This window comes from Pempheris klunzingeri, chromosome 18 (assembly GCF_042242105.1).
Source record: "Pempheris klunzingeri isolate RE-2024b chromosome 18, fPemKlu1.hap1, whole genome shotgun sequence".
In the NCBI taxonomy this organism is placed as follows: Eukaryota; Metazoa; Chordata; class Actinopteri; order Acropomatiformes; family Pempheridae; genus Pempheris; species Pempheris klunzingeri.
In genome coordinates this window covers 16,176,608-16,189,265 of record NC_092029.1, presented here as the reverse complement: position 1 = coordinate 16,189,265, position 12,658 = coordinate 16,176,608, and the positions used below count along the sequence as shown (strand labels likewise).

At 42.3% G+C, this 12,658-nt stretch overlaps 1 protein-coding gene across 7 annotated transcripts; it reads left to right on the top strand.

Moving 5' to 3' along the window:
- The first annotated feature begins 1,837 nt into the window (after window positions 1-1,837).
- max (myc associated factor X) lies at window positions 1,838-11,891 on the top strand. Of its 7 annotated transcripts, none has more exons than XM_070849204.1 (5): window positions 1,838-1,978; window positions 2,271-2,297; window positions 7,608-7,715; window positions 9,206-9,329; window positions 10,254-11,891. In XM_070849204.1, the coding sequence occupies exons 1-5, from the start codon at window positions 1,943-1,945 to the stop codon at window positions 10,439-10,441; spliced, it is 483 nt and encodes a 160-aa protein (XP_070705305.1). In that variant the 5' UTR covers window positions 1,838-1,942; the 3' UTR covers window positions 10,442-11,891. The 7 variants fall into 7 exon arrangements, with proteins under 7 accessions (XP_070705305.1, XP_070705304.1, XP_070705302.1 ...); XM_070849203.1 differs by having other exon boundaries at window positions 9,191-9,329; XM_070849201.1 differs by having other exon boundaries at window positions 7,608-7,763.
- The last annotated feature ends 767 nt before the right edge of the window (window positions 11,892-12,658 follow it).

Sequence of the window (12,658 nt, the reverse complement as noted above, 5' to 3'; positions counted from 1 at the left end):
CCACAGCTAATCAATGTCGGAGCACCCTGCAGCATGAAAATTATGGGCTGAAATGGTGCTAAAACACTTCATAACTCAGCTCAGGCCTGGGGGGAATAGCATTAAGGGTGTGGCAAGAAGGCAGATGAGGAAGAAATCTCGGTTTATGTGAGCTCTACTTCATTACCATAATTTCTCTGTAATGTTACCCATCCCTGGAGGTTATTTAAATGCGCTTGTCGTGCACAAATATTGCCAGATGCTTTCTCGCTGTCATTCTGATTCTGATTCTGATCCATGAAGATGGAGAGGCTTCACTGCAGCGGATGCATTATTAAAGCTTGGCCTTGTTGTGTTGTCATGCTGTACGTAGGCTATACTGTTACTGACCATATTCCTGGCTGACCCTGTTTGGCTCCGCTGCTGCAGGACCAGCGGTATGACTCTAAAAGGTGGTAGACGGGGGGTAAAATTGGTAGGAGGACTACATATAGAGGTAAGACAGGAAGGCGGATGATGCAGAATGGCTAGAAGGTGGAGGGAAAGATGAAGGTCGATGCAGGTTTAAAGCCCTGTGTCGGCAGGTAGGGCAACGGAAAGCAGGGTGTCGCCTGCAGCTGCTGTGGCCTCTTGACCTGCCGGGGGAACGGATGAGGCTGCTCCCAGCTTGTTTTTTTACACATTCACTGACCCACTGTTGCAGTGCAATATAATCCACAGTGTAAGCTCCTTATCTACAGCACAGTTTTGTGAAAAAGGAAGCACCAGAGCAGATTATTCGCAATTTGTCCTGAGTTCTGCCCCCACACTACATAACAGATTTTTTTTTTTCCTTCTGTTACATGCACACAATATATAATCATCTTAAAGGTATGTCTTGTGAGCTCTGCGTCATGTTGACTATATGTCAGATTTTAGGACTACAACCAACATATGTGAGATATTTTTTTTGATGAAGTGCTTTTAGTAAATGAAACATTGGTAAATAGTAGAAAATGTCAAAAAGCCAACAGTCTGAAACCCAAATATATTCAATTTACTTTCATAAATAAGTTACATTTTAGTGGCTGGAACTAGAGATTCTTTTCCATTTTGACTGAAAAATGACTGACATGATTAACTGATTATCAGAATATTTTGCAAATTAATTAATTAATTAATTGTCTTTGTACTTTGTACCTATTCACAGACTAAACATTCCAGCCTAGCAAAATGTAATATAGTTGTACAGTTATGTGGATTTAGACTAAATGACAGAGAGGGAAACATATGAACAAAGAAGGAAATTTAAAATTTAAAAAAGAAAGAGATATCAGTAAATATGACTGCAGTTCATGTGATGAGAGTAAGGAATCACCTGATTGGTGCATTTGTGTAAGCTGTTGTAACATGATCTGAGCATGTGTGTGTGTGTCTGAGAGAGAGTTTGTGTTTCTTGAGTGTTTTCTTATAATCCACGTGTCTCAGTCATGGCCCTATTTAGCTCCTCTGACATATATGGCTCAAACTACAATTCCCATAATGCTTCTACCACCAAAAGACGCTGTGACGTTGCAAGAAGGGTAAATCAGTCTTGGGAACTGTAGTTTACAAATAAAAAGTGCTTGCTACTTTAACAATAGTCGTGCAAGTTGCTGATGATTTCACGGCTCATAAATAGGCAAATAATTCTCCATGGATCTGTTTACATGATAAATCCTTCAACAACATACGTTTTCTTTCATGATACACGGAAAAACTGCCGGAGCAACTACAATTCCCATGAGCGCCCGGAATGCTACGCATGCGTGCTGCGCGGCGGTGGCTATGTGTGTGTGGAGTAGTCACGTGGAGACGGTAGAGTCTGTCCAAACAGAACGTGAGCATTTAGCAGTCTGTCTGTCGGAGCGCCGCACGGTGCTAAACTGATTCATGTCGTGTTTTTAGCCGCCCGTCCCTTTAAACTAGACTATTTTATCGAAGAATGAGTGATAACGATGATATCGAAGTCGATAGTGACGTGAGTATGGACACTTTTAGCTTTTAAGGATGTTATTCTGCTAGCTGCCGATTTAGCTGAACTAGCGGCTCGGCTAGCGTTAGCTACCAGTAAGCTGGCTAGTTTTGCTTTTCTGTCTGGTTAAGTATTTCTTTTCGGGATTCCTGTGAATACATAAGCTACACCAACCTTTCTTGCCTCAAAGCATAGCAAATCTGCTAAATTACTTTACTTTGTATTGACTTCAGCTAAACAGTAACATTTGCCGAACAATTATGGCTACAATTGTACTTTTTGTTCTGTTTCTTTGCAGGAAGACTCACCGAGATATCACAATGTGGTGCGTAATGCTGGGGGGGATTTGTCCAATGCCAAAGAAATGTTTCACTGTTGTTACAAAGTTGATTTATTTATCACATTTTGCTTATTTATTTATTTATTTTTTGGTATTTAATCGAGTGGTGCGGTTGTGCCGTGGAGGTTGGTGTCACTTCAAACAAAATGTGAAAGTACTCCCTTTGGAGCATGAATGTTATCAATGAAAATGTGTGCATGTAAATGTGCCGTTATTTTCTGTAGCGTTGAATTATGGTGCATTTGTGCGATCGTTGCTCGGCGGTAGTGTTATAATGCACTGCAGGGTATCCCCCATCCTGTGCGTACGCGGCCATAGGGAGACGGTGACATCTATATTTAGACCAAAGCTTTCTCCCGCTACAAAGGCTCTTTTTGTTGCATATTTATTATTCTCCCGGTTAACACAAAGCTTTAGGTGCTCCGTGGCAGGCGGTTTGTCCTCTCAGGGTCGTTTTCCCCCCCGGCGGTTCACTTCAGACCACGGGGATTCCGCTCGTGATCGGGTTTGCAAATCACACATCTAGGTCATCCTGGTGAAGAGAGACCGTTTACATTAGCACCGCATTCATGGAGATGCAGGGGAGAAAAAGGGCTGTTGCATGTGCGGAGGAGCGGTAGCCGCGCCTGCACCTCGGATAAGCCTTCGTGTCAGGAAGGGGTGCCGCGGGATGTTTTCCTGTGTTGCAGCCAGTGATTAGAGCCATCTTCTCTCTACAGGACACTAAAGGGCTGGCAGCCTAAATGAATGACGTATAGCTGCATCGCATAGCGGCGAGAAAAACAGCCTCGGTTGATGCACAGTGCTGCACAACGCGACGCCGCGCCGTCAGCCCGACGACCAGAATGTAAAAAGCCGAAAGGCACGAAGGAAACATTAGTGCTAAATTTTAGAATCTGCATTAGTGCTAATGAGATAGAAGAGAGCCTTTTCTGCTGGTGCCCTCCAGCAGACCGCAGGCCCGTCTCTCCTGGTCACTTTGCCTCTGCAGAGCCAGATGAGAAGCTCAAACCAGATTTCGGCCCACTTAGTAGTTTTTAATTTGATTATAGGAGCTACAAGCATAAATATGTATGCCATGGTAGCCCTCAGAGTCGGTTTCTTCCATCTCTTTATATCTTGTTTTGACTGACGTAGCCTTGAAATGTGCACATGAACAAATAGGGCTGAACCATTTGAGGAAATGCCTTATTGCATCAACAGCAGCCAGTTTAATCGTCCTCTTGCTACAGCTTATTAAGACACTGTCAATTATGTAAGTTATACCTAAACATTTCTGCTCTTGCAGTTTCAAAATTTGCACTTTTTCAGATTGCAATTAGGATATAAACATGTTTCATTCAGCCGTGCATAGACATAAAGTATATAGAATTTTTAAAGTTCACATTTTTAGCTAACCTAAACAGGGAGTGTGCCGTCTGTAGATATGTTGATATGTTCTAGTCGGTCAGATAAGAGACCGTCTAGTCACAGAGTGAGCACCAAAGACCTGACATGTATAGTATGCATTATGTCACATGTTGGACTTGAATATAGAGTTAAAGCAATTGATTGATGGACAGACATTTTACCAGCAACAATCTGGATGGTCAATGATGTAATTTTTAAACAAAACTGGTTTAGATTCTCTAATGTGAGGTTTAGCTGCTTGTCCCTGATGTTGTAGTTCAAGTGTGTTTTTGATTGTTGGTTGAACACAACATGACATCTGAATAAGTCACTTTGGATTCTCAGAACATTTGATGGAAAATTTTCACTTTTTGCTGACATTTTATAGCACAAACCATTAATTAAGACCATTGCAGCTCTACTTGAATACATTTGAAAGTAGGGAAGAAAATGCTGTTTATTTTCCACTTTCTGGGGCTTCTGGTTTGTTGGCGTTTCCACTGTTATTAGTGCAAGCAGGTTTTCGACGTACTCCGCCAGCCCGCAGAAGTGTAGGCTTTCATGCAGAGAATGTGAGATGGCCATCAGTAGCCAGGAAGCGGCTCTTCCACTCGGCACCTGGAGCAGTTATGTAATGTGTCATGGTCAGGTATGAATAGAATGGAGGCAGCCGCTCAGCTGGCGTGTCCTCTTAGGCGGACAGCAAAAGGTATCGGTTTTATGATGAACTGATAATGGTTGCACTTGCGTAATTGGACACCCGTTTTTTCGCGGTGCCTAATGCACTTAACTAGTCAGATGCAGCAAAGACTGCACCAGAACATACCAGAACGTACAACTAGCTTGAGATCAGTGAACGTTCTCGTGTCTGGTTAGTTTATTCATTCATCAGCGTTTCAGTGTATTATTTTTTCATCACAACATGTAGTGATATAGTGATATAAAATTACATATGGGTTTACACCCAGTGGTAAGCTACCCAGATCCTGATGCATCTGGTCTCATGAACCATTTAGTGACAGACAACAGACCAAACAACAGCCACACCTATTAAATACTGAATGTGGTATTTGGTGCGTGATATAGAACCTCGGCCGTCTTTGCTGAGAATGAATGTTTTACTTCCTAAAAATATACAGAGGTGGCACACTGCTGCAAACCCTATCATAGATCACAGTATTTCAGTAAATACTAAATGTTGGAGACCGCGAGTAGTTGAATGCTGTAAAATCAAACATTCAAAATGTCAAGTATCATTATCTTTGTAGGATCATTTTATTCCAGATTAGTGAGTGATTTCACCCAGAAAAGCTGGAAATAGGAGTGATATTTGGTAAAAGCTTAGTGCTTAAATCACTCAGGGCTCTTATAATCTTCATTATTGCCTAATAATTGTACATGTAGCAGCTCCAGAGAGTAGTGCTTGAATACATTCATGGATCTTAATTCACTTTCACAGATTAATGATATGAAGTACGTTGCCTGATGAAAAAACAAAAAAAATACATTCAAAGCTAATATAAGTATCTTCCCAATAGGAGCCAAGTCTGAAATTATATTTCAGTGTCTACAGACCTCATTGGGAACAGGAAATCAGCCACGTGTACTTTGTAAACCTCACTTCTGTTCAGTCAGTTATGCAGAGTGCATAACCGGCTGCTAGACTTGTAATTGCACATGCCGTCAATACCAGTCATATGCGTGTTTACGCCAGGGTTAATGGAGGGAGTGGAGTCTCGCCCCTCAGCGGCTGTGTGTGTGATACGAGGAGGCACATGGTCCTGGTGGATTTGTCTCCTGGATGGTTTGTGGCTCTTGAGCAACAGGCCACAGGAGCACATGTTTCCATGCCAGCCAGAGAAATCTCAAGGCGGACATTGTGAATAACATGCATTGAACATTGGTGTTTTTTTTAATGATTTCAGTTTCATTAGCATTAAAGTGAGGGCTTGTCTCTGCTACAGTCGTTGCTAACAGTCACACCCACCACACACATGACACACCAAGGGCTCGTCTTAACCTGCATGTCGTCTCACTTGTGGCCACTTTGGTTTTTGGACAAAATGAGTCAGATGATACCAGGTCACATGACACCCACCTTGGCTCCCATCTGCCTGAGGCCGTGTCGTGACCACATCACCATGCAGTTTCATTGCTAACATTGAAATGGGGCCTTGTTTGGTTGCAGGCGCATGAAGCGAGATGATCAGTCGAGCTGCACATGCTTTGATTGGGTGTTGGACTTAATGTCTCAGCCTGCTGGCAGGGTGGATTAGGCCAGAATCAGATGTGATTGGAGGCTGTGATGGCTTGGCTTAAAATCAGGTTGAACCACTGACAGCAAACTCATCTCCTGTCTGACTCTGGTCATGTGATTATGGCAGCCATCTTATGCTTTCACAGTCTAATTAGAATACAAATGTGTGAATGAAATTTGTTAGATGTTGTTGCATCAGCCTATGCGTGTCATTTCCGGATGTATGAAACAAGGTTTGCGTTACTATGATTAAACCAGTTTAAGTCAGCAAAAGATGTGAAAAATGTGGTTTGATACAGAACAGCTTGAAATGAACCATGAATTTGGCTGAGTGCATTAATATGATTAAAGCTGTAACATGTAGCAGGCATAGTGGAGAAGGCAAATGCTCCACTACAGAAAACAGCAGTCCTGCACATGATTGAGGGGAATTCTGCTGATAAACCATAAGCTACAAAAGCACCCTCATAAACCTCATAAACTTACATATCATCAGGCCTTTGGTTAGATGGATGGGAGGAGGCCAAAGGGCAAAACATTTCCTACTATTATCCGTCTCTATGTCTCTGAAGGCGGCTGTTTTTTTCGGTTCTATTTGTCAAACAACCTGGCCAGTACAAAATGGCTGGTTTCAGTAAAATTTGGTGCTTGTGCAGGTAGGCCATGGAGCAGATGATTAGTCTTTGGGCAAAGCTCTAGGAGTTTAACACTGTCAGGGAAAGCATCTTAGACCATTTTGAATTTTTACATGAACTATTGTATTGAAACTTCAGTGTAAAATGGTGGAACATTTATTCCACACTTGTCATGTATTTTGAGCCAGTTGTTTTGGTGGATTATATTATATTATATTCTATATATCTATATTCATATATTTTATTTTTTAAAAACTTTTCAGTTTGATTTACCTACTGGCCACTAATGCCAGCCATATTAATATATTAAGATATATGATGGCTTTTTTTTACTTCCTTTATCATGTAGCTGACTGACTGCTCAAGGTCTACACCAGCTGCTATTATTTGCTTGCAGAATTGAATTGGCTTTTGTCGTTAGATCAATATTCTATCTATTTTTTCTGTACCAATTAATGGGACACCAATTTTTTTGTTTTGTTTTTTGAATGCTAAATGTAATTGACAGGATTTGAATTTCTCTCCTATGTGATAGTTTACTGTCTGGGTTATTTCTGGGTTTTGGACTGGTGGTTGGACAGAACAAACACTTTGACACCTTGAGTTTGAGAAATTTATGATGGCAGTGCTTTAGTGTTTTATTATAGACTACATGATTAATTGAAAACGTCATTGGCAGATTAATCAGTAATGAAAATAAGTTAGCCGAAACCCTAATGTCCTCTTGTTGATGTTGGCCTTTTACTACAATATCAGATACTAGTTTGCCATTGTTGTTCACATCTCAAAACTCAGACAGAAATTTGAATATTTATACATACATACTGGTTTAAATGGTGATTACCCCTCTGCCTTTACAACTAGAGCACCACTGTCAGTTGTAGTTTTAATTCAGAGTGGACTTGGCAGCAGAGCGGTTTGTGTAGGTTTACCAGGGATGGTTGGACACCTGCTGACCTCTACCCACGCTGCTCTGCTGCCAGGCTGAAGGCCTTGTGACTCTTCTCATTGCAGGCAGACAAACGGGCACACCACAATGCGCTGGAGCGCAAACGTAGGGACCACATCAAAGACAGCTTTCACAGCCTCCGGGACTCGGTACCCGCCCTGCAGGGAGAAAAGGTTGGTAAAGCTCAGCCTGCAGGTCCCCCAGGCACTCAAATGGCTCATGTAAGAAATTTTTGAACTTGTATTTTGACAATGTGTTTACTAAAAGGTGAAGTATAATATTATGAATTTAAGCATAGTGTTTTTAGCTTATGTTTTTATTATGTTTCTTATATTCTATTTTACTGAAAAGGGTATTTTGGGATGAGGGTATTTCTACCATGAAGTAGTTTCTAGTGAATATACAGAAATGATACACATGTTGTCACTTGCTTAATATGTGTGTGTGTGTGTGTGTGTGTTTGTGTGCATCAGTGGAGGGAAATGGTTGAAGGGACTGGGAGGAGAGCAGATGGTGGAAGAGTGCAGATTGGCGGTAGCAAGACAGTGATGCAGACTAAATACTTGGACCGGCGTCAGGAAGTTATTATGAGGAAATTTTGTTGCTCTCTTCCTGTTTTGACAGTCGTGACATTGAGCGCATTTGGAGCGGGTTCATCGTTTTATTTTCCCCTAAAAGATCAGTTCACGACTCCGAAACGGCGCAGAGGGTGGGTGTTTATGGGATAGTGTGAGCAATGTCCGCTGATGATTTGTAAGACGTGTTCTGTTACGACCCCACCCCTCTCCCAGGACCACACTGCTATTATAGCTCCGTTTTAGGGCCAACAGGGTAGATGAGAATATGACAAAAACATTAGGGCTGGGTGCCAAACATCAGTACTCTTTGACTGTAGCATGTCTGTGAAGTCGACGCTACGACGACTGCAAGTACTGGAAGCAAAGCCACGACAGGAATTAGTGGAATATTGTTGATATATAGTTAAAAAAAAGTGTCCTTACACAGAGTTTCCTCAAGGAAATCGTTTGCCGAGGTGGAGCCTCTCAGGTCGTGACACATCTCACCTCATGATCAGTTTATTCAGTAAATCAATTAGTCGATCTACTCTTTATTTTGTTAAAGTCAATACCTCAGTTCATAAAGAGTTTCTATTTTTTACGGCATGTTTGGACTGCAGGAAACCCTGGCGTTGGTGTGTGGATGCAAAAACTTTGAATTGAACTGAACAGCTCATAGACATGAGGGAGTTATAATAGCAAAGCTGCATTAATAGAGGTGTGGACAGCGTTTGGCTAATAAGCGTTTGTGATCCTTGAGTTGATTCGCAGCCAGTCCGCTAACGGGCTGCTACAGTACTTTTGTTGGCTGTAATCGAGGAGAACACTCTGACAGTAATGTGCCAGGGTCGTGACCTTGCCCGTGGATGTCAGAACGAAGTGCTAGAGGATTTTGAGAGGTTAAGAGGAGACAAGCTGTGCAGTAAAGCTGTCCTAGATTTCCCCGCGGTCTCCTGCAGTCGCTTCGGTCTGCAGGGCCTCTTCCTATAGCACCAGGAGACAGACAGGAGCAGTAATTTTTGTGTAAGAAATGTGATGAGGACTCTGAATACTTGCGTCATTGCTTCAATTTCTGCATGTGTCACTAACAGCAGTCTACCAAACAGGCGTCTCGAGCCCAAATCCTAGACAAAGCCACAGAGTACATCCAGTACATGAGGCGAAAAAACCACACGCACCAGCAGGACATCGACGACCTGAAGAGGCAGAACGCACTGCTGGAGCAGCAAGGTAGCAACACGGCTGCTTATTCTCCCTGTCATGTTGTTCTACAGGTTGGGAACACGTTTCCAGATACATTAACAAACTATTTTGTTTTAAGAAGTTAATTTCACACTTGAGAACATCTGTGCCTGTTTGGGGCAGTTGTGAGGATTCACTCCTTTTTGCTGTTAAAGCCGGTGAGAGGAGTGCGAGGAAATGCAAACGGTTCACCACCATGTTTGTTTCAGTACGGATAATAAAGATGATTATTTTTATGAGCCTTGAACAACTACATTTCCCATGAGACTTTCTGTGCCTGCAGATAAGTTTAAAGCTATTTTAATTAAGATTTTCAGTCATCACTTTTTAAAAACTGCTAAATGATGATATATTGATTTCATGGCTCAATAGTAACATTTTAATATATTGAGTCCTAACATTGATCAACCTTTAACAATCCACCATGTTTAATCTTCTTTTACAGAGTTTAGTCTCCACTTCAGGGCACTACAACAACCTCCATGCTGTTCCAAGGAAACAAGCTGAATTGTGTTAACCAGTACATACACAGTCTGTACTTTAAATTTAGAACATTGATGGAAAACGGAGGAACACGAATAGAATGAAATTAATAGAAAATACATTGAGCAATAACTTTAGCTATCTATAGTTAAATTAAATGTTAAGTCTTTTTAAATATGGCAGTGTTGATGTGAAGAGGAAACCTCTGAGGTTGCTTCCCACCCAGAGCAGGGTTATATAAAGATGGGTGTTTCAGCATGGCGCTCATCATGGCTTCCCCCCCGTTTGGTTCTCTGATGCTCTGCATTTCCTCAGAAAGAATTTCAGTTTGTTCAGCCATGTAATGTGTCCCCAGCCTCACTACTTCACTGAAATCCTTTTGTTTAACTTCCTCTCCTCCTCCCTCCTCCGCCCATGTTTGTCGTGCAGTCCGTGCTCTGGAGAAGGTGAAGGGCTCCACGCAGCTCCAGGCCAGCTACTCGTCCTCTGACAGCAGCCTGTACACCAATCCCAAAGGCAGCGCAGTGTCGGCGTTCGACGGGGGCTCCGACTCCAGCTCCGAGTCAGAGGCCGAGGAGCCGCCCAACAGGAAGAAGCTGCGCGTGGAGGCCAGCTAGAGCGCGGAGCGGTCAGAACCTGGCCACGGTCAAGGCAGCGGGGCACAAGGAAGGGCGGGTGGAAACGCAGCCTTCAAAGCTCTCGAGGCTCATCGACCCCTCCCCCCTTCACGCCAACAACCACCACCATCCCCGGCCTCCCTCCCCGTCCTCCTCCTCCTCCTCCTCCTCCTCCTCGTTCTCTCTCTCTCCTCCATCTCTGGGTGGGCTCGCTATGGAGACCCGTGGCCCTTCAAACATCCCCACACCGCCGCCACAGTCGTGTCTCCTCCCACCCAGCCTCCAGGAACAGGAGGGAGGAAGTCAGCAGGGGGGGAGATGACTGCTTCAATCCATGTAGAGAGCTTCAGGTTTTTTCCCCCTTCCCATCCCTCTCTTTCTCTCTTTTCTTTGGTTCTCTGTCATTGGTGTTTCCCCCTGAGCAACGTCAACAATCCAAAACCCAAAAAGAGGCAGCTTGGCTACTAAAGGACTTGATGCTTTTTTTGTACCCTCAATAAAGCCCCTCCTCCTCCCCGGGTTGTTTTTGGGGGGGTGGAAGGCGTGCCAGGTGTACTCCTCCAAGCACTGCTATATTATATATATATTTTTTTGGTTTTTTTTGTTTGTTTATTTTGTTATTCTTGATAAAAACCTGTTTAGAATTTACACACACACACACCTAGAAAATTCGTCCTGGAGAAGTTTACCTTTTTAAAATAAAAAATAAAACATTTGTAGCTTATTTTTTCCACTAAAAGAATGTGAAGACGCTGCTTTGAAGCAAATGTTAAAGTGATACCCACCTCAGGCCCACTGGATTGCAGATGTTTTCTGCCTGACACGTTTGTTAACACAAGATTAAAAAAAAAAAGAAGAATACATGACTCCTTTTGTTGAAATTGATGTTTTGGAGGAGAATATTCCTAAACTTGTATCGTATTTTGTCCTTTAGCTTGAAGTAGTGGATGACTTTAGGTGGCTGAATACGTTAGACATCTCGTTTTATATATTATAAAAAAGCATTGATTGGATGTTTTCAAGTTCAAAAGTATGTTATGCATTCTGTAGTAATCTCACAAGTCATGGGAAAATGCCAATTTGTCACATGTAGATTTCCTTAAGGGTATGAAATAGGTATTGAATGTCAAAGGTAGCTCCCGTCTTTTGCAGTACAAGGAAATGAAATGATTCCCTGTCGATGTGTCGTGCTTTACACAGTAAAAATCAATGTTGCTGAATCCCCCAAGGAAAAAAAGGAAGCATTTTGCGTGTCTAGGAAACGTGTGTGTATGTATATTGTTTCCATTTTATTTCCATTTAGGAGGATATAATTAGTGTAATAGGTCTTTGTTTGTCCGATCCATTCCATGGAAATTACAAGTATGTTGTACATACTGCCAACAATTGTCTTGCAAGTTGAGGCCTACCTTTACTATGAGACTATAAAATAAACTATTTTATCCTGTAACATGCTCCCTGTGGTTCTTAACTCCAACGTGTGAAAACTAATCTGCATCTGATTTAATGTTTCCCTCATTACTATAATCAGTCGGCCTTCTTCCCTCTAATACAACCAGGAGTGAGAATGCTGAGCAGGCAAACGCTACTTCTGGTTTTTCTGGTTTGCGGTGATGCTGGCAGGTGTTTGGAATAAAGACTGAGGGCACGATGTTCTTTTTATGCAACAATTCTCACCGTACGCTGGTTAGTGTTTAACTGTGGAGGGAAAAACTGGGCCAGCTGATGTATTCATCTGTGAGCAGCAGCCAACCTACTTACAGTATGTACATGGTTCAGGCAGTAACACAGCCTGAGTTATAGACATACTGAGGTTATGAGTCAAAGTGTCTCTAGCGGCGCAGGCTGACCCCAAAGAGGGCAAGATGTTTTAATTATTTGGATGTTGCATATTTTATTTACTCAGTTGGCCCATTATTTTCTGCAGGATTGATTTAAATGGAGCAGTTCCTTCAGAGGGATTCCTCTGACAACCAACAGTTGCTTTTAAACCAAACTACAGTGGAAATGATTTGCCACTTAATTGGACAGCTGATTGACAAATCTATGTCAGTTTTCATGCAAAAATGCAGATCATTCCCAAGTTCCAGCTTCAACAATGTGATACGTTTCTGAAGTTCTTTGTCTGTCACTGACATTTCATAGACTAAATGGATTAATCAATTACGTAAATAACAGTTAAAGGCCTAAACAGACTACACTCAAGTGCCTTAGAAC

Coding starts and splice junctions, on each gene's coding strand:
- max (XM_070849199.1), top strand. CDS start 1,943: ATGAGTGATAACGATGATATCGAAGTCGATAGTGAC. Junction 2,298..7,607: donor CACCGAGATATCACAATGTG/GTGCGTAATGCT, acceptor TTCTCATTGCAG/GCAGACAAACGGGCACACCA. Junction 9,330..10,253: donor CGCACTGCTGGAGCAGCAAG/GTAGCAACACGG, acceptor TTTGTCGTGCAG/TCCGTGCTCTGGAGAAGGTG.